This window comes from Eretmochelys imbricata, chromosome 8, assembly GCF_965152235.1.
Source record: "Eretmochelys imbricata isolate rEreImb1 chromosome 8, rEreImb1.hap1, whole genome shotgun sequence".
In the NCBI taxonomy this organism is placed as follows: domain Eukaryota; kingdom Metazoa; phylum Chordata; order Testudines; family Cheloniidae; genus Eretmochelys; species Eretmochelys imbricata.
The window spans coordinates 105,258,577-105,285,960 of NC_135579.1; the positions used below are offsets into that span (position 1 = coordinate 105,258,577).

Below are 27,384 nucleotides of genomic sequence, written 5' to 3' on the forward strand. Positions count from 1 at the left end.
CAGTGATGGGCATCTTTATCAGAATCTGAATCTCTGGAATCTTTGTTGGAATTTGATTTCTCTGGAATTATTCATAGGAGTAATGGTGCTTATGTGTCAGCATTTGTCAGATCATGGCCCAGTCACTATTTGTTTAATGCACCTAAATTATGTAATCTCAGTTACTGGTAGTAGTAGAATCATTTAAAGTTTTAAAGATCAGCAACAAGAAGATTTGCTCTACAAGGTTAGCGTGGGGGAAGATAGCATGGTTATAGAGTTAGGGATGGAGAAGACCTATTAGGCAGATTTTGAAACATTTAAGACCTCTCCTAATTCAGAGGTAAATACATAAGATGAGTGGGGAGAGATAAGAAAGGAGTGTCATGTGTGAGGTCCAGCAAATGTCCCAGCACCAGCTACCAGGAATTAAGAGAGATGCTGAACTTGATCTTATAAATTTGGAACTTTGCACTCTTGTAGCTGCTAGAATGGGGAAGGTGCTTTCTGTTTCTTCTCTACCTCTGGTGCTTGTTGTCTGCTGGTGGGGTCACCCAGGAGGAGGTCTCCATTAGACCTTCCCGAGCCTCTCTTTGGTTTTTTTGACTCCTCCCCAGTATCTGTTTCTAATGCTTACCTGTGTTGCTGCCCAAGGCTTTTTACCAAGCCAGCAGCTTCTGGAGTATAAAATTGATGTGAATCTGAATATCACCAGTGAAACTGATGAGTCCTGTCAGTTTCACACCTGCTACTTGGCAAAGGTCTTAGCAGCAGGAAAGATGGTGGTGGTGTATGCTGCAGATTCAGGAGGATGATACTGCATTGGTTTACAGGTGGTTCATGTTTACATGGTTACCTTCACAAGCAAAAGAACTAGACTGGCTTTTAATTTCGTTTGATCTCTGTTAACATGTTCAGAAAGCTTAGATTTTGAAGTAGTTGATATATGTCCCTTTTCAACAGGGCGGGCTTCCCATTCAGCTGGTGTGAGTGAATGGTTTATCAAGCCCTGCTATTAGGTCATCTAATCCAGCCACAGGGGCTAGGTAAGGTAGCTCCATTCCATACATTTCCCAGTGCTTTGTTCAGTGTAGTTTCAGGGTCTGCCAACAGGTGTTTCCACCACTTCCCTGGAGGGATTGTTCCACAGTCTACCCAGTTGTTGTGGTTAGGATGGATTTTTTCTAATATTCAGCTTAAATTTTCTTTCCGTTGATTTCGTCCCATCACTCTTAGTTATGTTCCCTTGTACAGCTGCTGGTAGATGGTTATTTTCTCACTTAGTTGCCATGTAGCTAAGCTATACATATTTACCTCCTGTTTAATTTTCTTACAAGTCAGTCTCTCCACAGTCCTTTTTGTGCTGGGCTTCTCTGAATTGCCTGTCATTTTTTGCAATAGAAAAGCAGTTTTAATATCACTAATTACAAGCTATAAAGGATACCATAGTGTTGAGCTCTTAGAGGTACTTTCAATGTACTACACTTAGAAAAAATAAGTTTTGAAAGTTTTTTTTATCTTAAATGGGGAGGAAGAATCTTCTAAATTGTGGTTCTTCCAAAGCAAGGGCTACAGCAAAGGTAAAATTTTAGCCTCTCCGTTGGGTAACTCACCAACACCAAATTCATGATGTTGTGTTTGCCTGTAGTGTTCTGGCAGGCACTTGATGCGATCACCTCCTCTGGGTTAATCCTTTGAGCTGCTTGTACCATTTATCAAAACTGCTTCAAAACTTTCTGTGATCATCATTTCTTTTTGAGAGTATAATTTAAAAATGAGTTCTTTTTAAACTGAGGCTTCTCTCATTTTTGGCCACCCTGTTTTGATGCCAGGTTTCATCAGCCCCATGTGGTTGCTCTCTGGTGCCACCCTCTCAGGCTGGAGCCCTCTAGGTGGCAGGTTGAGAAACCTGGTTAGTAATGAAATCTGGGTTTTGGGCAGAGGGAGGGTGGGTATACCTGTGTGAAACATTTGTCTTCACTAAGTCCATATTTTTTCATCTTTTTAAGCTTTCCTCTCCCTTGTGTCACCCAACTATACTCTGGCCAACTGTTAAAATGTGACATTCTAGGAGAGTAATAGCAATGAAACTATTTCACATTTTCCTTGATGAGCCCTTAGTTGTGTTAACGGAAGCCCTGACTAATATGCTGTGAACTAATCAGCATGCCTTCTGCTACTATCTCCGGTAAGTGCTTGCATATGAAATGTTCCGTCTCAGGTGGTCCACCTGGTTTTCCCAGTTTCGAAAGTAAAATTTCCAAAAATTGTAATAAAAGCCGGCCATTACGGAAAAAAATTCCCTCCCCGAACAAATAAACAAAGATTGAAACTCCAGATTCTCCTGGTATGTGCATCATTTTGAGCCATGTTGTGGAAATTGTGATGTCACAGTGGTGGTCTGTATGCTGCTGAGGGTCACTGATCCGTGTAGTCTTGGACAGCATGGCTAAGCGCTTCACTTCCTCTGTTGAAAATCTCCTTTCCAAACACATGATGTAAGTAAGCTCACTGTACTGGCTGGAAGGGGGAATCTGAATCCTCCTTGTACAGTTGAGCAACATTTGGTGACAGTGGAAAGAAAAACTTGAATCCCCGTAATATATAGATATATATTTTTGTACTGTCAGTGGAAATAAAAAAACCGAGTGGCTTTCATCTATAAGAAGACAAACAGGATCTTTTTCTAAGCAGCACTTAATTTTAAACTTGATAAGCAGAACGTTTAGCTCAGTTAAAAGCATTTCACCAGTCTCTTCAGCACGGCTGTCAGCAAATGCAAATAAAAAAAGCCTTGTCTCACGCCTTTGTTTTGATGACTCCAAAGAGACTGTTCCGCTTTTCTCATGACATTAATGTGCTGCACAGAAGAACTAGATGGCTCAAGGAGTTGGCAGTGGATGTGTAGTGTTCACCTCTGTCTCGGCCTCATATCCAGCCAAGGCAGAAGTGACAAAGAGTTACCACTGTCTGATGGCTGTTGGATGGCTAGGGTGAAATGAATTGTGGGTTCTATGTCATTGTCCAATTCCTAATGGACAGTGGACATCCCCAAACCACAGTCACTGCAGCTGACAGTCTTAGTGGTGAAGTACAGATACTGACAGGCAGCTCTTGCCCCCCGTTCCTGCTCCATGGGCCTCTGAAGCAGGCTGGTGACGCTGTGTGGGGGAAGCAAGCCGTGCTGTTGTCCTTGTACCTGTTTGGTGGCTATATACAGGGCTCCCTCTAATCGTGTTCTGTCTGGCACATTTCCAGAGTTAAATTGTTTTTCCAAACTTAAACAAACAAACCAACAACCCCAAAGTTGCACGGCTTTAAAATGATATGGCTACTTATTTTGCTGCCTGTTTACTGTGGATTAGCAACAAAATGTTAGAAGCTTGCATGAGGCAATTGATATTGACTTGCAGAGCTGTGAATAATTACGATGACTCTTGATGCTTTTACAGTGCCTCGCAAATGCTAAGTCCTCACAAAATCTCATGTGGGGAAGATGAAATGAAGCAGGGAGTTTAACAGCTATTTGCAAGGTCCTAGAGGGAGTCACTAGATGGCCCCATCACTTGTTCTGAGGGCTTAAAGTTCCAGGCATCCAGTCCTGTGCTGAGTCCACTAGACTGTACCTCTCTGAAGCTTGTTTGCACTTGGAAGTCCTTTATAGATTTTAATTGTTGATATTTTTTGCCCATGTTAATATGTTTTTGCATCTAGACACTCCTGTAGACTTCCATGTGAGTTTCACAAACAAGATGGTATTTGAATTGCAAAAGTAGTGGACTCTTTACAAAAGTATCTAATTAAAATAGCTTTGCTAAAGTGATCCTGAAAAATTAATGATTTTATTCCATAGCAGTGCAGACTTTGTGTGCTACCATTATAGTTTTCATTTAATGGTATAAACAGCAGAAGTTAAAATAGTCTTCCTCTTTATCAGTGAAGCCTTTGCAATCATCTAATGTTTTCCTTTTTTAAAATAAATCACAACTTTTGTATAAATATTTTATTGCAATGTGTGTTTTAGGAAGAATTAATATGACTGAAATGGGAATATTTTAAACATAAAAAGTCTTAAGTAAAAATTAATCTGAATAAATCCCATTTGGAACTCCTCTATTAAAAAATATTTATATCCAGCTTTCATGGAGGTATACAGACGAAGTGTTTTAAAGGAATTGAGAGTAAAGGACTGTATGGCTCTGAGGTTGATAATGGAATACGGAACCTTTCACTTCTAGGTTGCTTGTTCAAATCCATATTTGTAGTGATCAAAAGTTGTTGCATTTGATGCATATTCAGAGGCTTGTATGAAATGAGTTTGGTGACCTTGTTCCCAGGAGATATTCTGCTGTTATGAGCGTGTAAAAATCTATACAATGTTAGTTCACAGTCTACACAATCTAGTTCAATGGCTGTTAGCCAGGATGGGCAGGGATGGTGTCCCTAGCCTCTGTTTGCCAGAAGCTGGGAATGGGAGACGGGATGGATCACCTGATGATTACCTGTTCTGTTCATCACCTCTGGGGCACCTGGCATTGGCCACTGTTGGAAGACAGGATACTGGGCTAGATGGACCTTTGGTCTGACTTAGTATGGCTGTTGTTATGTTCTTACACAAATGTATCAGTATCTCAGACACTGCTGCCAGTAATTGGCAACCTTCTTGGCCATCTCAGTGGAGAGGCCAAGGGTTGAATGAGCCTTGGAGACCTAACTATTCTCTCACCCTAGATTTGGACCCTTCAAGTCAGGTTTGGGGCCATATTTAGGATGAGAGAGTTGTCCATGCTGTTCCTGTTATCAAGAAAAATAGAGAACTTTGTTCTGTGCGACTGGCAGTCTGGCAGTTCCTTTGGGTGGTGTACATGGACTTCTGCGATGCCACCTCGGAGCAGTGGTCATTGTCTAGATTTCTCTGCTTGGTGTCCCCATCCAGTGCCTTCATTTTTTATCTTTTGACCTTCAATCTGTCCCTGATAGTTCATTTTTTGTTCCCTGTAAATGATTGATTTCTGGGTTCACTGGCCAATTCCTTACCTGGGGGGTGAAGGCTTTTGTTGCTTTGCTGGGCTCTGTCCACCAATTCCGGTTATCATGAAGAGTGGCATTTTTTATAAGCACTAAATTGATCACAAATAAACAGAAGAATTGAGATCCAAGAGCTAAACTGAGGAAAATAAAAATGATGTAATGGGAAATTACATGTTAACCTTATGTTTAGGTAGTCCCAGTTTGTTGGAAAGTGAGTGGGGGAGTAGGTGACAACAAAATGAACACATGTCCTCATAATGATCCCCCAAAAGGGATTCTCCTTTCTGAATTTGCAGTTTGGTGCTGTTACCAGCTGTAGTTAAATGGTGATGATGGGGAAAGACATGATCTCAATGGTATGAGATTGAGGATGCCCTTTACTTATTACCCTTCTTCCATGGTCTTCTACCTTGTTGAGGGTCATGTTGAGGGTAACTGAAATTGCTGCCCAAGAATTGAGCTGTGTGTCTGCTCGAGACCTAGCTACTTCTGCATTTGTTTTTACTTGGCCAGACACTGGAGAAGTGACACTTCACCAAGTACCAGATTTATCTGAAGAAATTCTTGCATTCTTCTGTCATTTAGGCCTCACTAATCACTTTGGACAAGAAATCTGAGGACTCTGGAAAGCCGCATGATGTTGGAGAAAACTATGAAGATTTCAAAGCCTTATTTAATAACAAACGTGGCGGAAAATTGGACAGCTGACTTGGAGAACAAACTGGTTTAGGAATATTCAAAGAGAGTGGATACAGCAGAACGATGGGTTGGATTACATCGGTGGTTGAGCAGCCATAATTTTGATTTATCTCTCTGGCAGCTCTCTTTATTCTTGTACAGGCCAGTCATGTCATCATGGACAGTTCTGGGGGAAGGTATAGCTCTTGGTTCAAAGGAGGACATTCTGAAAGCCCTATACAGTTGAGTGCGTTTCAAGGTCTCAGTGATTCATTCGGCCTAGAATATAACGTGGAACTGACGAGGCCATGGTGCTTCTGTTCGTCAAAGCAAAGCTGAAATTGTTCTTTGCACAGTGACTTCTTTGAGGGTTTGATCTGGGAGATAAACGTATTCCTTCTCCCCTGCACCTCCCAAAAGCAGCGTATTTTATTTTAGAATCAAACTGATAATGACTGAAGAAATGATCTTCGAGGCCTCTGTTACTTATGTGTCTTTTCATCTTGCATGCTGCTGCTGTTTTATATTCATAGATTTGAAGGTCAGAAGGGACCATTACAATCATCTGGATTGACCTGCATGATACAGGCTAGACAATTCCACCTAGTGATTATTGCATTTAGCCCAACATCTTGTGGTTGTGCTAGACAATATCTTTCAGAAAAACATCTAATCGTGATTTAAGGACTCCAAATGATGGAGACTCTACCACATCCTTTGATAACTTGTTCCACTAGTTGTTTATCCTCACTCTTAAATATTTCTTATTTCCAGTTTGAACTTTGCTGGCTTCAGTTTCTAGCCACTGGATCTTGTTATGCCTGTGTCTGCTCCATTACAGAGCCCTCCTACTATTAGATGTCTGCTCCCTGTGTCAGCAGTTACAGACTGAGATCAAATCCCCTCTTAACCTTTTCCCCAATTAGCTAAATAAGTTGATCTCCTGTATTGTTATTAATCTGTATTATTGTAGTGCCTGGAGCCCTAATCAAGGGGTCAAGGTCAGGACCCCATTGTGCAAGATGCTGTAAAAACAGAACAAAAAGATGATCCCTGACCCCCAAACAGCTTGCACTCTGAAGATCAGACAGGAGACAACAGATGGATATGGATGGGGGAATACAAGGACCCAATGAGACAAGATTGGCCAGGATGACAGGCTATGGTCTCAGCCCACTGGTGGCCTAACCAGCATCAGGTTTTTTGTAGGCATCACAGAAAGGAGTTTGCAGGCAGGTTTTGAAGGAAGATAATGAGGTAGCATTCTGGATATTTATGGGCAGCTCCTCGCAAGCATAGGGGCAGCATAGGAGAAAGCACAAATTGAACAAGTGGGCAATGGAGGCTGGTATCATGGGCTAATTGGAGGCAGGAATCAACATCTAAGTAGTGAGAGATGCTAGGGAGGGTGGGGATGGGCTGTGAAGAGCCTTGAAAATGAAGACGTCACTTATGTTTGATGCATAGAGAAGGATTAGCCAGCGAAGGGATGCAAAGAGAGGGTTGACTTGGCCATAGGAAAATGATCTTTGCAGCAGCATCCTGAATGTATAGAAGTGGGGAAAGGTTGCATTTGTCAAGAGCAGAGAAATGAATGTATTATAAGGTATGTTTTCCAGACTTCAAATCTTGTGGTTGTTTCCCACATTTGAATAATAATGTCACTATACTGAAGTTCTGTTTTGAGAGCATACATTCATGAACTCAATATGCTCATCCTTAACCTCCTGTTTTCAGGTGCTTAGGGTTTTTTTTAAGTTATCTTTTCCATCCCAGATGTCAATTTTGGTAATATACTCTGGGCTGAAACGATTCATTCCTATTCTCTGCCTGTGTGAACTTTAAAAAATTGGAGTTTTGCACGGCTGTTCTTGAGACGCTGAGATAAGATAGAACAGTGTTTGCCTTGTGAGATCCCTCCTGAGATGGTGGGCAGGATGATCCGTACTAAAGGACAGGCTTTGGGTCTCCTCCCAAGCCCTTGGTGGCTTTCCTTCAGCTCACTATGGCAGAGGACAGGCAGTGAAATGGGCAGGTTATATAGGTGAAAGTGGTTACATGGCCTCAAGACAGCTTCACCTGGGAGTTCAGGGGCCTGTCCTGGCTCCTGGTACTTTCCCTATTTCTTCCGCTTTTTCCAGAAGAAACTATATCTTTTTTTTTTTTTTAAAGGGATTGGACTCTTCTTGAGTCTTCATCCCCTGCCTGCTGAGGAAGAACAGTTTTCTGATTTGGGGTACATCTACTGAGCGATTAAACATCCACGGCTGGCCCGGATCAGGTGACTCGGGTTCTCAGAGCTCGGGCTGTGGGGCTGTAAAATTGCGTTGCAGATGTTCAGGCTAGAGCCTAAGCGTTGGGTCCCCATTAGAAAGAGCCAACCTTGTAGGACAGAATTTATCCTCCTAAACTGCTTGAGGTTATACTCACAGGAGTGGCTAACATTCTAGAGTACCAGTAAACTCTAGTGCTTGAGGCTCAGTGCACAGCTGGTGACCATTTTTTATTTTATTTTATTTTATTACTAGATAGGAAATCTTGGCTTGGTGCTAAATGCTGCCATTGAGTAGCAGTGAGAATTCCCCACCAAAGGTGGACGTTTCAGTGAGTAAGTAACAAAGTCCTATAGATTCTGAAAAATCAAAGCAGAAGGTTACGTACAGATTCCCTGCTGCACTTACAGCAGCAGCCAAAGAGCCTCAAATACCCTAAAAAGGTCATGGATGTGGTTATTGGAGGGGATCTTTAGAGACTGAGGGGGCAGCAGGCTCTGCTATCTCCTTGGATGCAATTAGATTCTTAACTTGAGCCATGGTGGGTAATGCAGTTCCTATGGAAGGCAGGTGCTTAGTCGAAGCAGTTGCCCACAGCAGAACTGTTCTCTTTCCTCCATTTTTAGAATTACAGGGACACTTGATACAAAATCTGATGATAATGCAACATATCGTTAAGATTTTGCCTTCCCAAAAGTTAGGAACATCAAAGACCTGATTCCAACAGTAACTGTAACTTGGCCCCATTTTGGTTATACTGTACTATATTAAAGTATGAATGCCATATAAAGTAAAGCAAAATATTTCATTTGTTCAAATAAATTGAGTTGTGCTTGCTGTAGAAACCAAACCTTTCAACTTCCTGCCTTTTGTTCCTGTAACATCTCAATTGTAATCTTACATTACCATAATTATTTTTTGCATTTAACATGTCTTTCTTTAGTTCCCTTAGAAACTGTTTGTTCCCCCTGGTATGCATCCGATGAAGTGAGCTGTAGCTCATGAAAGCTTATGCTCAAATAAATTGATTAGTCTCTAAGTGCCACTAGTCCTCCTTTTCTTTTTCCCCCTGGTGGTTATGTGTTAATTTAAATTGTAAATGCAACTACTGAAATTTATTCTTTTTCTCTTAACCCTGATCTTGTCTGAATTAGAGATTTTCCTTGTAGCATATGTTTTCTCATTTTTTGGACTCGTGTTTAGGTGGCTGTTTTTAGTCTACAAAGGTCCAGCCCTTTTTCTGTAAATTTACTTGATAGAAAAACTATAATGGATGCTATTAAAAACTGAACATTCCCTGCCAGTAGCCTGTGGTTACCTTGATATCTTCCTATTATTAGAACAGGAGAGATACTTCAATCACTGCTGAGTAGGACATTGAGTTTTTAGCGGTGTCCATTGTATGCAGGGTGTGAGCAAATCCAAGGGGTTTGATTTAGGCTGGGATATCACACTATATAGTTGTTGTATGCCTCCTTTGATCTATATTGTGAATTAGTTCCATTTCAAAATGTCTTTTCTGTTTTTAAATCAATCTCGTGTTGAAATATTAAGATGCTCTTTTGGGGATTTATTTTCTTCATTGTGTAGGCATCCCATGGTGGGCAAGGTTTAAGAAGACATATTGGCAAGAACTTCACACTAAAGTTTTTTTTACGATGCCTGTCACCATGGCATCTAAACTTCCATGAATATCTTGATGTTTTGGATTGCATTCTGTCTTCCTGTTGATGCCTGGTGTGGTATGGTGTGATGGATAAATACATTTTAAATACTTTCCTAATAGTACTCGCACGGCTTATGCCGGTTGTAGAAGCAATGTTGCTGAATGAATAATTGGGTTTCCGATTAGGCTGCTGCTGCACCGACCAAGTATTCGCCTTTTAAAAACATGCATCAAGGTGGGATTCCAGTGAAAACTTAAGACTGGGGCAGCTTTCTTATACTTATCTGCCACCTATGACACCGTATGGAGGAACGCCCTTCTCTTGAAAGCCATCAAAATGATCTTATGCAATGCAATGGTAAAATTCTTCCCAAGAGTTTGGAAAATGGTTTTGCATTTTCCTTGGTGACCAGGTCACCAGCGACCTTCCCTGAAAGTCGTCACGGAAATTTATCTGTGCTGAGGACATTGTTATGGCTGCGCGGGATTTACTTATTATGAGAATCCTTTGGTAGTTCCATTGTATTCAAGGGAACAAAGATCTTTTAACACATGAAGACCTACATAATATACCAAGGGTCTGACTCAAATTCAGAAAACCTTTTTGGCTTGCAGTGCAAGAGCTTGACAACTCCGGGTTTCCTCCAAAGATTGATGGCAAGCAAAGTGGAAGGATTCACGTCCTGAACAAATTGCTGATCAAGGACCCAACTGAAGAAACCAGTGGCTTTTCTCCCCCATGAAAAATATGATCCACTGTGATTTGCCTCTGCACATCACATGGCAGATGCACCTACCTACCTCCTCCATAAATGGCGGCTGAGACACCATTCTATTTGCGGCTGTGGAAAGAGACTGAACTATGGAACACCTTGTGAACAGTGTCCCCAACGATCATATCCTGATGGTATTTCTGCCATCCGCTCCACATCACCTGAAGCAATCAATTGGATCGCCAACCTAGACTTGGACATTTAACATTGCTGTCCTTAAGGCACACAGAAGAAGATGAATACTTACATGCCCCCTTTAGTATCTGGATACATCACAGTTATAATGCATTGTGGGGAAGTACTGTTATCCCCATATTACAGATGGGGAACTAAACATTTGAGAAACAAAGGATTTGTCTACACTGTACCTTAATGCGCCCCTGCAGGGGTGTAAATTCTAATGTGCATCAGCATCTCGCTCACTAACTAGTCCACGTGGACCCTGCTGGCACGCACTAAAAAGTTCCTTAGTGTGTATTAATGTAGTCCTGTTTTGAAATAGGACTATATTAATGTACACCAGGGAACTTTTAATATACAACAGCAGTATCCATACAAGCCAGTTAGTGCACACATGCTGGTGCACATTAGAATTTACCCCCCCTGCTGGCACAGATTAAAGCATTGTGTAGACAAGCCCTGAATGACTTACCCAAAGTTACACAGGAGATTTTTGGTGGAGCCAGGGTCTCCTGATTCCCTGGCTACCACTCTAACCACTGGACCATCATCCCTGCCTGGGCTATCTTCACCTCATCTTTTATCGACCCAGTCTGAATAATAAGTTGCTTGTTTTTTTCTTTCCCTTGTAGTGACTGAGCTTGCAGGGTGTGTGCTTATTAAGTATGACATATGCTGGGTTGTTTTTTTTAATCAGTTCATGTTGCTTATCATGTTTGTATAATAGTTTGGGGTTGGTGTAATCAGTGTTGCATTTAATTTCATTAAGATTTTGTTGTGTGTTCAGTGTTTGCATAATTCATTAAATTGAGTGCTAAGGGACGTGAATGCCCATGTGTGCATACAGTATGTCTCCTTTATATCGATGCTTTGTCAGGCCTGTGCACTGTACTTAGAGTACGTCTGTGGAGTACATATTTGAACAAATACAAGCTGAGCCATTTGTTTTCTTTCTACTGCACCAGCCTTAAGAAAGTAAAGAAAAACACGCACTTCTCCAAGGGTGCTAGTAGGGTTTATTTTTTCGTTCAGCCATTAGTGTATTCTTTCATGGATTCAATGCTGGAAAAAAGTGCATCCATTAGACAGTGAGGGCTTTATTTATGGGGGGAGTGGGGTTTCAAAGGGGAGGCTGTTGAGTCCCCAAAGAGCCTTTCACGGTGTATTCTCAGCATGCTTCTGAGGCCAGCGCTCTGCTCATCAGGAGGAGAGGCAGAAATGTGGGCTTTACAGAGCAGCTGTGTGTTTCACTGGTCCCTGTGCTCGCTGACGTTTATTTACATATTGGGAGAGTAAATGGGTAGAACAGATGGCAACCAGACATTTGGTGGTTCTGTTCCCCTGTGCTCCTCAGGGGTCTTGCATTCAGTCTTTGCAAAAGCTCGTCCTAAAGTGAGAGAGGGGAAAAACCCAGGGGCCTGTTCACAATTACGAAAGGCTTGTTGGCAGTTTACTACAATGATAGATTAAAGCACTTAGTAAAATATTAAATAATTATGAGATTCGTTTTACAAGTCAAGATAGTTGTTCCTTACAATATGTCTGGTCTGTCTCTTTATTCACCATCGTTGTGAATGCATTTAGATTTAAACAGGGCTCCTTTCCCTCTTCAAAATCAGGTAGAAGAAGAAAAGTTGGTCTGTTTTTAAACACCGTTGACAAATCCTTGCCCTTCTTTGAAAGTATTGCGACTAAATTCATGCTCTTGCAGAAAGCCAAATATCTGGAAGTTTTACAGCTTAGAAAGACTGACTGTCTTTCAGAGTATCTAACATTCATTGCGTGTTTCACTCTTTGCAGTCATAAAGCTGGAGGCTGAAATCGTTGCTTGTACATATTGGTTTGGATGTAGAGTTGCTCTTGAGTGGAGGGCAGCTGACATTGGATTGTTTGGTTTGTTTTTCAGATGAGATAATCATAGCATTTCTCCTAGGCGAAACCTCCATATAAAATATGGATTTTGAAAAGCAATATTAGACGGAGAGAGGTAGGTCACAATTTGGACTCATCAGACCTCCAACCTGGATATTATCCCTTCAAACGAAGGGGCCATAATCTTCATAATAATAAATTATTTGTGCAGATAACCTACGCTACAAATGATAGGCATGGCCATGCACAGTACCAGCCATCTCCATGTGCAGCCTGCTAACACTGTAGCTGTGTCAGTCTGTAGCATTCCCCGAAGTTACAGGTGAACACCTGAAAATCTCCAAACCCTTTTGGGGAAAGACTCTGCAGGCCCTTCAGTATATCAGACCTCAAAGTTATTCCTAGTTATGACTTTTGTATCTCCTAATATCGGATAAAGGGCTGTCTTGCAATCCCATCCAAACTAAAAAGTGCACACTCATGTTTTCTCTTTGAATTGATGTGGTGTTCCCAGTTAAAGTAGGAATATTGGCTGAAGTAATTCAACTCCTATCACAGTGACGTATCGTGTGGTAGGAGCTTCACAAAAAACATCAGTGTCTCTGTGCCATAGAGCTTACATAGTAAATGATGGACTGATGAAAAAATGAAAATAACAAACACCAGGGAGGGAAGAAGAACTGTGTCCCTGAAACATAATGTTGTGATTATGCCATTTAGGAGCAAAATGATTAATGAATTTAATAAATAAAGTCCAAACTCACTAATTTTTCTGTTGGCAAAACTCTAGAAATAGGGTGTTAGGAGCAATTTAAATGAGGTGAGGATAGCTGTCTGACTAGTTGGTTTTGGAAAAGTAGGTATTCTGCCACTCATAGGAAATTGAAAGCGGATCCTAAACAAGAGAGCATCTGGTCTGACATGCGTATCTGTAATTGGCAATAGCGGGGAATCGGTCGTATTTCACCTCAGAAGTGGCTGTACTTCACTGGTGAGTGAAGTGGTTCTCTTGTATAGTTTGCAATGCACTTTGGGATCCTTTGAGATCAAAGTTAAATGTAATAGGAGTTTGCTTATTAAAATTTGCTGCAGGACGATGTTGGCTTTTAGAAGGCATACTTATAAAGTGAGCAAACCGAGGTGTGATGTCTGAGTAAATCAGGTGCCAGATTTGTCCAGCATTTGATTTTTCCAATAAGAGTGACTTCATTTAAATACATTTTTAAATTGTTTAGGCAAGATGGGAAGTTAACTACTAAGATTACTCCAGAAAGGTCATTATTATTAATTAACTTAATATAGCCATGGTAAGTGTTGCAGAACTTAATGGCAGAACTTAATGGCAGCACTGAAGGCTGTGAACTCATCTGTGTGTCCATAATCCTGCTCCTTGGGTTGCCAAGAGAGGATGACAAATTGGATGCTTCCATGGGCTTTATGTCCCATTCTTGGCAGTGTGCTGGCAATGGTAACAAATTCAGTAACCTTACCACTAGATATCCTCTTCATGCCAGTAAAAACATACACCTGGAACTCTGTCTGGTGGCTTAATGTGGATCTCAAATGAGAAAGCCATGAAACATTACAGACTCTTTGTTGCTAAGGCATCCCAAGTTGACAAGTATGTGGTATTTTGTGTCTTTGAAATGTTTGTTTTTTTCTTCTGTGTTTTGGCAGACTGATGTCTTGGTACTGAGCTGTGATCTGATCACAGATGTTGCTTTACATGAGGTGGTGGATCTGTTTCGAGCTCATGACGCGACACTCTCCATGTTGATGAAAAAAGCTCATGAACCCACAGAAATGGTACCAGGACAGAAAGGGAAGAAAAAGCCAGGTACGTAGACTAACTGTTCTCCCTACTCAGTGCACATGAGCAAACTAAAAATCCAGCAAAATGGGGTCCTGGCTCCAAGGCACTAAAGTCATACAAAAGAATAACAATATTACACCATTTGAGAATGGAAGGGCCAAGCCACCAAGTGGCCTTAATGTGTGCCCCAAGATGGAGGGGCTTTAAAAGAAGACAGCTTAAACTATTTTGTTCGGCTACCTCTTTAGATTAAAGGATTTAAGGACAGGGAATAGGACTGAAATGAAAGCTTGGGTCATCCCTCCCCTGAAGGCCACTGAAAGAAACACTGCTTTATACAGCGAGGGTAGATAAATGACTACAAAATGTCATCTTAGAAGGGCGTTATTACAGTTTCACAGTCAAGCACTCAGAAGTTAAGAAATGGCGCTAAATAAACCTGCAGCTGCACATTGAGCAGTGAGGGTAGAACAAAATCTGAAAGAGCTCATTAAGTGACCACGGTCCAGCCCAGACACTGAGAGAGGCAAGGATCCTGTGGGAAAAATAGTATGTGATCATGTAATTAAAGGCTATCTCCTAAGACATAGGCACAGGGGACATGCAGTTTTTGCCCCGTTGGGCTAAAAGGGTCTGGGCAAAGAGCCAGAGAAGGGGAGCCTAGGACTGTGGTGAGAAGCCCAAGAAGACAGGGACTGACTAGGTGAGGAGAATGGGTCTGGGACATGGAGTGAGGGATGGGGCAGAGACAGGACTGAAGTGGGGCAGGGACAGCTTTGACAAGCTACTGTTGCTATCAGTTTTACTCCATTAGCTCATGTGGTGGAGGTCTGTTCAGTACATCTAAAAGTGGCAACCCTGCTGATGAGCCATGTGGATGTCCACACGATGCCACATGATGGAATCTGTTTTTTTACAATTTGCTCTTTTTTAAAAACCCTGGGAAATTGTTACAAAACCCTCTGTTGCGAGTATGCTATTTAGGTTGCACAGTCAAGCACTCAAAGCTCAGGGAATGCCACAGTTAAGGATGCCCGTGGATCCTGAATCCTGGCAAGCTCTGTTAAACTAACAATGAATGTTGCCATCAGTTCATAAGTCTGTGGAAGTCAGAGATGGGTGAGATCTACCAGACCGCCCCAGGCTGATAGTTATTCCTTATGGGCCATTTTCTATCATTTCTAGATGTTTAATACCTCTGCTGGAGAGAACTGGTTTGAAATAAACTGAGTAGCTGTAGGACAAATTTGCTGCTGCAGTCCGCTTTAAACAGAGGCATTAGCCACAGAGGCTAACCCACTGACCTTCTTTAATAATGCTTGTGGGCCTTGATGCCTTTTTAAAATGTGTGGTATAATTCAACTGCAAGTTATGGGGTCACTGCAGCAAGTGCTGGGTGAGGTTCTTTGGCTTCTTATGTAAGAGGTCAGGCTAGTGATCATAATGGTCCCTTCTGGCCGTAACATCTGCGGAACATAGTCATAGGAAGCAATGCAAACACAGTAGGACCCTGAGGGGTGATAGTAACCCAGACAGGCAGCGGATGTATGAAGAATGAAACCCAGTATTCGGGTGCTGAGCTAGTCTATTCTTATCTCTGGGCATTGAGGCAAAGACCAAGGCGTACATGCCAAATGTACCTGCCCTGATTTTTTTGAGACTGTCATGAGCAATTTAAGCGTCCAAGCAAGACCCAACATATGTGCCTTAAACCTGTCCCGGTCTCTGCCTCAGTCCTGTCTCTTCCCATCCCTGGCTCTATGTCCTAGATCCCTTGTCCTCCCCTAGTCAGTCCCGGGCAAAGGATTTTAAACCATAATTGTTTATGCCTTTATATGTATAAAGAAAGACTGAAAGGATTGTGAGGGTGTGGTTCTTTCCTGCTTGTTTTTCTTACCTTAAAGACCTTAGGAATGTCACCGATGATCTGTAGGGTTGGGGAATGACCTCATGATGGATGTGGCCTGTGATTTCTCTCACCTGAATCGAAAAGGGGTGGGAATGGTGAATTTTAACAGATGTGTTCCCCAAATGTCAATTAGGCATTGGAGTTCAATAGGTTTGTTTAAAAACAAAGATTTAGAAATTTGACTAACAATTCCTCCCCTGATTTGCTCAGCCTCACTCTCTTGTGATGTCATCATTTCTCCACTTCTCAAAGTCCCCCGGGTAGGCAGAGCCTGGATTTCTAGGGCTGTGTCTACACTGCCACTTTCAGCGCTAAAACTTTTGTCGTTCAGGGGTGTGAAAAAACACACCCCGAGCGACAGGAGTCTTAGTGCTGAAAAGCGCCAATACAGACCGCTCTGCGTCTCTGGGAGCTGCGCTCCCGGCGCTCAAGCTACCACCGCTCGTTTGGGGTGAGATTTTTATCACCAGAAGAGCTCTCCCCCGGCTATAAGGTGTGTCGACCCTGCCCACGCCACAGTGCTGCCGCGGCAATGCTGCAACGTGGGTAATGTAGACATACACTAAGAAGAACTATTTGTTATTGGGGCAAAAATCTTCCAAGCCATCTTTATCCAACATAAATGGACTTGAACCCTGGTCTATATTTTTTTTTTCCCCCCATTGTGGGTCATCTTTAAGTTACCATTCCTGCACATTCTCCCTTTTCCCCTTCCTTTCTCTTAGGGACTAATTAAAACTAGTTATCTGCCTGCAGCCAGCCTGTTAACATCAGTGCATTTCAGAACTGTCCTTTTTCACTACAGGGTTTGGTGATCCATTTTGCCTGGTCTGCGGCACAAAAATAATCATCTCTCTTGCCTGTGCATGGGAAAGCACATTTTTATCTATCATAGAATCATAGAATATCAGGGTTGGAAGGGACCCCTGAAGGTCATCTAGTCCACCCCCTGCTCGAAGCAGGACCAGTTCCCAGTTAAATCATCCCAGCCAGGGCTTTGTCAAGCCTGACCTTAAAAACCTCTAAGGAAGGAGATTCTACCACCTCCCTAGGTAACGCATTCCAGTGTTTCACCACCCTCTTAGTGAAAAAGTTTTTCCTAATATCCAATCTAAACCTCCCCCACTGCAACTTGAGACCATTACTCCTCGTTCTGTCATCTGCTACCATTGAGAACAGTCTAGAGCCATCCTCTTTGGAACCCCCTTTCAGGTAGTTGAAAGCAGCTATCAAATCCCCCCTCATTCTTCTCTTCTCCAGGCTAAACAATCCCAGCTCCCTCAGCCTCTCCTCATAGGTCATGTGTTCTAGACCCCTAATCATTTTTGTTGCCCTTCGCTGGACTATCTCCAATTTATCCACATCCTTCTTGTGGTGTGGGGCCCAAAACTGGACACAGTACTCCAGATGAGGCCTCACCAATGTTGAATAGAGGGGAACGATCACGTCCCTCGATCTGCTCGCTATGCCCCTACTTATACATCCCAAAATGCCATTGGCCTTCTTGGCAACAAGGGCACACTGCTGACTCATATCCAGCTTCTCGTCCACTGTCACCCCTAGGTCCTTTTCCGCAGAACTGCTGCCTAGCCATTCGGTCCCTAGCGGTGCATTGGATTCTTCCATCGTAAGTGCAGGACCCTGCACTTATCCTTATTGAACCTCATCAGATTTCTTTTGGCCCAATCCTCCAATTTGTCTAGGTCCTTCTGTATCCTATCCCTCCCCTCCAGCATATCTACCACTCCTCCCAGTTTAGTATCATCCGCAAATTTGCTGAGAGTGCAATCCACACCATCCTCCAGATCATTTATGAAGATACTGAACAAAACCGGCCCCAGGACCGACCCTTGGGGCACTCCACTTGATACCGGCTGCCAACTAGACATGGAGCCATTAATCACTACCCGTTGAGCCTGACAATCTAGCCAGCTTTCTACCCACCTTATAGTGCATTCATCCAGCCCATACTTCCTTAACTTGCTGACAAGAATACTGTGGGAGACCGTGTCAAAAGCTTTGCTAAAGTCAAGAAACAATACATCCACTGCTTTCCCTTCATCCACAGAACCAGTAATCTCATCATAAAAGGCGATTAGATTAGTCAGGCATGACCTTCCCTTGGTGAATCCATGCTGGCTGTTTCTGATCACTTTCCTCTCATGCAAGTGCATCAGGATTGATTCTTTGAGGACCTGCTCCATGATTTTTCCAGGGACTGAGGTGAGGCTGACTGGCCTGTAGTTCGCAGGATCCTCCTTCTTCCCTTTTTTAAAGATTGGCACTACATTAGCCTTTTTCCAGTCATCCGGGACTTCCCCGGTTCGCCACGAGTTTTCAAAGATAATGGCCAATGGCTCTGCAATCACAGCCGCCAATTCCTTCAGCACTCTCGGATGCAACTCGTCCGGCCCCATGGACTTGTGCACGTCCAGCTTTTCTAAATAGTCCCTAACCACCTCTATCTCCACAGAGGGCTGGCCATCTCTTCCCCATTTTGTGATGCCCAGCACAGCAGTCTGGGAGCTGACCTTGTTAGTGAAAACAGAGGCAAAAAAAGCATTGAGTACATTAGCTTTTTCCACATCCTCTGTCACTAGGTTGCCTCCCTCATTCAGTAAGGGGCCCACACTTTCCTTGGCTTTCTTCTTGTTGCCAACATACCTGAAAAAACCCTTCTTGCTACTCTTGACATCTCTTGCTAGCTGCAGCTCCAGGTGCGATTTGGCCCTCCTGATTTCATTCCTACATGCCCGAGCAATATTTTTATACTCTTCCCTGGTCATATGTCCAACCTTCCACTTCTTGTAAGCTTCTTTTTTATGTTTAAGATCCGCTAGGATTTCACCATTAAGCCAAGCTGGTCGCCTGCCATATTTACTATTCTTTCGACTCATCGGGATGGTTTGTCCCTATAACCTCAACAGGGATTCCTTGAAATACAGCCAGCTCTCCTGGACTCCTTTCCCCTTCAAGTTAGTCCCCCAGGGGATCCTGGCCATCCGTTCCCTGAGGGAGTCGAAGTCTGCTTTCCTGAAGTCCAGGGTCCGTATCCTGCTGCTTACCTTTCTTCCCTGCGTCAGGATCCTGAACTCAACCAACTCATGGTCACTGCCTCCCAGATTCCCATCCATTTTTGCTTCCCCCACTAATTCTACCCGGTTTGTGAGCAGCAGGTCAAGAAAAGCGCCCCCCCTAGTTGGCTCCTCTAGCACTTGTGCCAGGAAATTGTCCCCTACGCTTTCCAAAAACTTCCTGGATTGTCTATGCACCGCAGTATTGCTCTCCCAGCGGATATCAGGAAAATTAAAGTCACCCATGAGAATCAGGGCATGCGATCTAGTAGCTTCCGTGAGCTGCCGGAAGAAAGCCTCATCTACCTCATCCCCCTGGTCCGGTGGTCTATAGCAGACTCCCACCACTACATCACTCTTGTTGCACACACTTCTAAACTTAATCCAGAGACACTTAGGTTTTTCTACAGTTTCGTACCGGAGCTCTGAGCAGTCATACTGCTCCCTTACATACAGTGCTTCTCCCCCACCTTTTCTGCCCTGCCTGTCCTTCCTGAACAGTTTATAACCATCCATGACAGTACTCCAGTCATGTGAGTTATCCCACCAAGTCTCTGTGATTCCAATCACATCATAGTTCCTTGACATCACCAGGACCTCCAGTTCTCCCTGCTTGTTTCCAAGGCTTTGTGCATTCGTATATAAGCACTTGAGATAACCTGTTGATCGTCCCTCATTCCCAGTATGAGGCAGGAGCCCTCCCCTCACAGACATTTCTGCCTGTGCTTCCTCCCGGTATCCTGCTTTCCCACTTACCTCAGGGCTTTGGTCTCCTTCCCCCGGTGAACCTAGTTTAAAGCCCTCCTCAGTAGGTTAGCCAGCCTGCTGGCAAAGATGCTCTTCCCTCTCTTCGTAAGATGGAGCCCGTCTCTGCCCAGCACTCCTCCTTCATGGAACACCATCCCATGGTCAAAGAATCCAAAGCCTTCTCTCCGACACCACCTGCGTAGCCATTCGTTGACTTCCACGATTTGACGGTCCCTACCCAGGCCTTTTCCTTCCACGGGGAGGATGGACGAGAACACCACTTGCGCCTCCAACTCCTTTATCCTTCTTCCCAGAGCCACGTAGTCCGCAGTGATCCGCTCAAGGTCATTCTTGGCAGTATCATTGGTGCCCACGTGGAGAAGCAGGAAGGGGTAGCGATCCGAGGGCTTGATGAGTCTCGGCAGTCTCTCCGTCACATCGCGAATCTTAGCCCCCGGAAAGCAGCAGACTTCTTGGTTTTCCCGGTCAGGGCGGCAGATAGATGACTCAGTCCCTCTGAGGAGAGAGTCCCCGACCACCACCACCCGCCTTCTCCTCTTGGGAGTGGTGGTTGTGGAACCCCCAACCTCAGGACATCGCATCTCATGCCTTCCAACCAGCGGAGTCTCCTTCTGCTTTCTCGCCCCAGACATATCATCTGGTCCACTCTCCGCAACGGAGAGAACATGAAAGCTGTTAGTTACCTGTGTCTGTGTTACTGGAACCCGGACATTGCGCTTACCTCTTCTGGAGGTCACATGTTGCCAAGCTTCTTCACTGGCCTCTTGGCTCCTCTGTGCAACCTGCTCTATATCTTTAGAGCTTTGTGCCCCTAGAAGCCTATCCTGAGTTTTGTCCAGAAAATCCTCAGTTTCTCATATGCAACGCAGGGTCGTTTCTAGGTTTCTCCTAGGGTTAAAACATAGTTCACTAACATTTATTATACCATTTTTTTCTATCCACACAGGGAAGAGAAAAACCTGTTTGGTCACAACCATGTTGCACAATTCTGTTTTAATCATGGTTCTGTTTTTTATTGTAGACAGGCTCTTTGCTATACAGACCTAAAGATACAGTAGACTAGACGATGGCTTAGGACCTGACTTTAAATTAAGAAGCATGATGCCCTTATTGAGAAACCTGTCGCTATTCTGTATGTAGGTGCAGACAAGGATTTCAAAGGGTTAGGTGCAGTAGGCATTTGTTTATCTCTGCTTAGAATTTGGACCATGGCTTGTAGCTTAATTTACTGCCTAGAATGAATAGAGCCAGTGCTCTCAAGAATTTTGTGGATTGGTTAGCTCGATCCTAATTGTGCTTAATTTTTCACATTGTTGTGTGTTCAGGGCCTATTTTTGTGCTCCTTAGTTATATAATTAATTTGAGAGGGGAAGCTTCTGAAAGGAGCTAGCTTGATCACTTGGATCAAAGGCTGCCAGTGGGGAAGCTTTCAGCAGCTACGTAGTTTTGGCCTTATTTTGGTGGTAGCTGTTACTATGGCAGCTATTAAGATGCAAATAGAAAGAAAGCAAAGGAGGAAAAGTGGAATTAAAATGCAATTTAGCTGGAAAAAAAAGACAGTAAGGAAATTATTTCTCCCAAGGCATTCATTTCTCACACAAGGTTGATGTGAGTTTTAGGAATTGGGGAGGGTAAGTATATGCCAGCATTTGACCAAAAATACCATCTCTGGGAAGAAAAAGAAAAGCTTGCATCAGAATTGTGCCATTGCAGATATTCCTGTGCTTTCAGCTTCAGGGCAAGGGAACAGCTTGTGGATACCACCAAAGTTGTGTTGCATTCCATATTCATTGCAAAGTGAAATCACCTTCCAACTGGCTTTCCCCCAGCTCTCCTGAGCTCTTTACTCTAGAACTGGTTTGACACGTATCCATAGAGATTTGTGAGAATGAAGTTTTGCTGTCACTGTATGCAGTGCTTGGGACGGACTGTTCAAAAAGAAAGTACTCTAGACCATTAGGCCAAAGTCACTCCTACTGTATTGCCATTGATTTCAGTAGCGTTACTCTAGAGAGAAATTGACACAATAGATAGTGTGAAAATTAGGTATCCCTTTGCATGGGTGCCCTTTTTAAACCAATACGTGTCCTAGGGCATCCAAGTATTAGGAGTCTGGAGCTGTGTGTGCGTGTAGCCTAGATGTTTGTTACTAACAAAACGTGTATGAAAACAGGATACTAGTTGCGAAGTCTTGTCTGAAATCCATAATCCTCTCCTCACCAGCTAATTGCGATATGAGAAAAGGAGAGTGATTTATGGTGAAGGAGGCGGCGCTGGCTCGGATGAGCTATTAATTATCCTGGATTCTTTTTAGTGCAAATTGAAGTAGTAGTAAAGAAAGAGGGAAGAGAATTACGCATTAGCTCAATCAAGATGAAGCATTGCATGCTGGGACCCACTGTCTCCACAGTTGGCATCTTCATATTAAAGATGTGGGTGGTTTCAGGGGCCATGTTTTAGATCTTCATGAGCCGCATTTTGGCTACCCTGGTTGAAAGGTTGAAATAAATGTATGCTGTAGAGCATTAATGAAGGTTCTTAGGCTTGATGGGTTAATCTCTGCTTATGTTTACGTATTTTGAAGTCCGGGGCAATTTGACCAGTCCTCCTTGTCCTGGATTCCATTAAGATAAGACTGTAAAATGGCTGTGTTTGATTTTCTACTTCAGTGGAGCAGCGCGACTTCATTGGAGTGGATGACACAGGAAAGCGGTTGCTCTTCATGGCTAATGAAGCTGACTTGGATGAAGAACTTGTCATTAAGAGATCACTCCTTCAGAAGTAAGCCCTCTGGGTCTTAATGGAAATTTAGCTTGGAGTGGGGAAAAAAATTGGGGATGGGATTGATGGAGAAAGATGAACTGGGGTAAGCTGAGGAGGGGGAAAGGAATTTTTCCTGATGCATGGTAGGTGGCTCCCACAAATGGCAATGAAAGCACAGGTTATTTTTCAGTGAGAAGTATTTTGCACCTACAACTGGCCAGTGTCCTTGTTTGGCAAGAACAGAAGGATTATCATGAGAAAGAGCAAGGAAGGAGAAAGGGATGAGTGAAAGAGCCATGTGTTCTTTAAGAAAAGCCAGGGTGGCTAAATTCAGATGTTGTTCAAATTCAATAGTTCATATTTGTGATGGATGCGTTGATGGAAATGAAAAATTTGCCTCATTGATATCCAAGGCGGTCACAGAATTGTTACAGCTGGTTCCTGATTGATGTGCTTGCTGTTAGAATTGTGTTCTGTGGCTGTCATCATTGGCAAGCCAACGCTAGTTGTTCTCTGTGGGGCTAGTAAAGAATATTGCAGCTATTGTTATTGGAGGCTTTTCTAGGTGGTTTTGTCATTGCATTTACAGGTGGATACGGTATGGCAGCTTAGCAGTTGCTGCAACATATGTGATTTTAGCTGACCTATGATTGATTTTACAGATTTATCTCACCAGTGGATTTTCACTCCTGTTATCTCACTTAATTTAGCTTCTAGCGTGAGAATTATTCAGTGTTCATCCTGCAGACCTCAGGGTTACCCATTCAACCCCATTGCCTTCAGTAGATTTTCACAAATGCAACTGACTGGCACTTAATAAATCATAGTACTGATGATGTACAAACTGGGATGGCCTCTGCAGTTCTCTCTGTCTTGCCTGTGTTCGTTGTGTAGGCAGAGAAAACCAGTGAAATGTTACTTTTGTCACTCGGGTCAGCACATGTGATTCTGCGAGTGTGCAGGGAGAAGATCTGCTAAGAGAAGACCATTTATACATGATATTTTGGAGAAAACCCTATTTTAAGCTTCACAACACTCCCCTTAGGGTAGTTGAGAGTAAACATGGAGTTTGTTTCTTGGAATGCACAAGGGGCCAAGACCTTGGTTTCACGCCTCACCCTGTAGGTGGCACTTGCAGCTGTGTGGCATTCTGGAGCACCACACTGAAGCCTGGGTTTGGTATTGATTCAGAGGAGGCAGCACCGCTTATTGAATCACCAGCACCAATGTGTTGTGTTGTGGCCACTCTGAGTAGTGTAGACCAGTGTTTTGTGTACCCTTGTGCAGTGATTCTCAAGCTGGGGTCCTTAGAGATTGCACAGGGGGTCCTCAAAATGCCAGCTATCACACCAACAATAGATAGACTCTGCAGTGAGAAGCAGGCACACCCATCTCACTGACATCTCTAATTACGCTGTTCTTTTTCTTAAAGCATTACTAACAGTACATGTTTATATGAAGTACACATATCCCTTTGTCCATCAGTTTCGGGTCTGTGATTAACATTGCATTTGAAAAGGGGTCTGTCGACAAAAAAAGTTTGAGAACCTCTGCCTTAGTGCTTCCATCTTTGGGAAATTTTAAGGAAAAGGCTTTTCCTACACTACACTGTTTGACTTAAAATTTCCCAGTGGTGCAATTCTATGGGGGTAGCCATCGAAGGAGCGCTCTCAGAGAAAAAATGTTGTCAGCCAATGACAGGTTAATCACTGTGTTGTCTAGACCTGCTCAGAAGCTAACTTGCTCAAGACCTGAATTTTTCAGGTGAGAAACAAGCAAAACATTTAAACAAAATAACCTTTGAAGCCTCTTTTAAACATCATAAATCAGGACCTGGGGATTACAGTGGACAAGAAGCTGGAGGTGAGTCAACAGTGTGCCCTTATTGCCAAGAAGGCCAACGGCATATTGGGCTGCATTAGTAGGAGCATTGCCAGCAGATATTCGGCACTGGTGAGGCCACATCTGGAGCATTGTGTCCAATTTTGGGCCCCCCACTAGAGAAAGGATGTGGACAGATTGGAGAGAGTCCAGCCGAGGGCAACGAAAATGATTAGGGGACTGGAGCACATGACTTATGAGGAGAGGCTGAGGGACCTGGGTTTATTTAGTCTGCAGAAGAGAAGAATGAGGGGGGATTTAATAGCAGCCTTCAACTACCTGAAGGGGGGTTCCAAAGAAGATGGAGCTAAGCTGTTCTCAGTGCTGGCAGATGACAGAACAAGGAGCAATGATCTCAAGTTGCAGTGAGGGAGGTCTAGGTTGGATATTAGGAAAAACTGTTTCACTAGGAGGGTGATGAAGCACTGGAATGCGTTACCTAGGGAGGTGGTGGAATCTCCATCCTTAGAAGTTTTTAAGGCCCGGCTTGACAAAGCCCTGGCTCAGTTGTTTTAGTTGGGGTTGGCCCTGCTTTGAGCAGGGAGTTGGACTAGATGACCCCCTGAGGTCTCTTCCAACCCTAATCTTCTGTGATTCTGTGAAAAGGGTGTGTGCCCAATCTTAATTCCCATTGTAGGTCACCATCCTTCAGCTAGTATCTGCTGGGTTGGTCACTTCTTGTTCTTTGGACTTCCCTCGTTTAGTGGAATTATAGCCCATTGATCTCATGTAGAGAGAAAAGAATTTCCAGGGCACATTTAATTCCCCTAGAAAGAAATCTGTTTCACTTTCTATCTTTCTATCAATACTTTGAAAAGTTATGGTGGCCTTGTTGCATGATTGTTATACTCCACAAAAAAAAAAAAAAAAATTCAAGGAGAACGCTCTCAATACATAGTTTGCTCTTCATTTCTGGTTTGTGTTTGGTGGGTGGGTGGCGGGGGGGAGGGGTGAATTTTCTTTTACACTGTCACACCAAGAGAAGTTATCAGAACCTCGTTGACTTCCTTGTTTACCCATGGCAAAAATCTAGATCTAATGCAAGAGCTAGTCAAAGGAACTTTGCTTCCGTGGAAGCTCCTCTGACAAAAGATCCAAAGCTGTAGAACACTTATTTAAAACAAAACAAAATATCCCAGAAAATCCTTTGTTCTGACCTTCCTTGCCTTTTTCTTACCACTGGATTTCAAGCTCTTTGCTGCTGTAAAAGAGCAGTGGGAAAGGGCTAAATGCAGACTTTCCTGAGTACCTGTTGTGGATTAAATATTCATTTGCTCCTTACCCAGAGGGGGTCAGCAGTAACTAAATTACTGCAGAATGAACCTTTTTTGAGGAGAAGCAAAAGTTTACTGAGTGATCTGGTTTTCTCCATAATATTCTGCTCTTCAGTTTGGCGTATGATTTCTTTGACGTAGTGTTTACTTTCTGCTAGCTGTGGGCAGTGATTGAGATTAACAAAGGGAAGCTGTGCCACCTTATACATCAGACATGTGATTCTGGACGTTGCTTCTTCAATTGTGAAAACATCAAGCCATGTTTTGACAAAGTATCTTGTTCTTCTGTAGCTGATATACCTGATCTCTCTCTTGATCAAGTCTTCATATCTGCTCCTGAGGGCATTCTATGCCAAAAAACTAAACATTCTGCACCAAAATATTTTAAAATTCTGCAAATTTTATTTGTTAAATAAATATGGATGCTCCAGCATGGGATTGGGGAGCACAGGCCTCTGGCTGCACAGAGGTGGGAGATCACTGTGCAGCCCCTCCTCTTCTCCCTCCCCCCTCCCCCCCCGGTGACACAGTCTCAGTGTTGAGGCTTCACCCAACCCTGACACAGTGCAAGAAACCGGCCTGCCCCAGAAACACCTCAAGGCCCTGTCCCTCCATGCCAGGTGCACCAGGTGTGGGCAGGCAGACTCAGCAAGGCAGGATCCAAGTGTGGAGGGGCTTAGTGTGAGGGATGAGAGGGTTCTGTGTGGGGCAATCTGGGTGTGGGAGGCTCAGTGAGGGATCTGGGTTAGGGGTATCTGGGTGCACAGGGGGCTTGTTGGAGGGCTCTGGGTGCAACAGTAATGGGACTCTCCAGGTTAAAGTGGTAGGGGCTCAGTGGGGGGGGATAGAACTCAGCAGGGGGGTTTGGTGTGGGGAGCTCAGTGGAGGGGATCCAGATGTTGGGGGAGTAGGGCTTAGTGGGGTGGAGATTCAGGTGTAGCTGTTTGGGGCTCAGTGGGGTGGGGATCCAGGTGAGGGTGGCTCGTTGGGGTGGTGCAGGGGGAGTGAGGCTCGTTATGGGGGTTCTGGGGGAGGGGGAGGCTCAGTGGGATGGTCTGTGTATGAGGGGATCTGGATGTATGGAGGTTGGGTGGATGGAGAAGCAACTCCCTGTACAGTGATCTCTCCTCCTGCAGCTGAGGAGCGATGGGTGCAGGAAGTGTGTGTGTGGGGCGGGAGGGACTCTGCAGAGCTTCCTACAGCTGGGAGTGGGTCTGAAATGGCCCCAGATGCCATGCAGAGGAAGAGGAAGTCCCGTCCTCCTCAGCCCAGCTGGGACTAGCAGCTGAGCCTGGCTCAGGGTAGGATTCACCAGCTGGGTTTTCCCCAGTCCAACCTCCTGCCCCACAGTGATTTACTTCTCTGCTGTATGTTTCAGGTGCCCAGGGCAGCTGGCAGAGAGGATCCCTAATCCATGAACTATTGGAACTCAATTACAAAACTTTTCTTA

The 27,384-nt window shown here is 43.8% G+C and overlaps 1 protein-coding gene across 3 annotated transcripts in view; it reads left to right on the forward strand.

Annotated features, from left to right (window-relative positions):
• The window catches only part of EIF2B3 (eukaryotic translation initiation factor 2B subunit gamma), a 143,825-nt gene that overhangs the window by 17,475 nt on the left and 98,966 nt on the right, over positions 1 to 27,384 (forward strand). For all 3 annotated transcript variants that reach the window (XM_077824626.1, XM_077824628.1, XM_077824627.1), the window contains 2 exons: positions 14,130 to 14,289; positions 22,686 to 22,797. In XM_077824626.1, the coding sequence (XP_077680752.1) occupies positions 14,130 to 14,289; positions 22,686 to 22,797 (272 nt within the window). The remainder of the gene's footprint in view (positions 1 to 14,129; positions 14,290 to 22,685; positions 22,798 to 27,384) is intronic.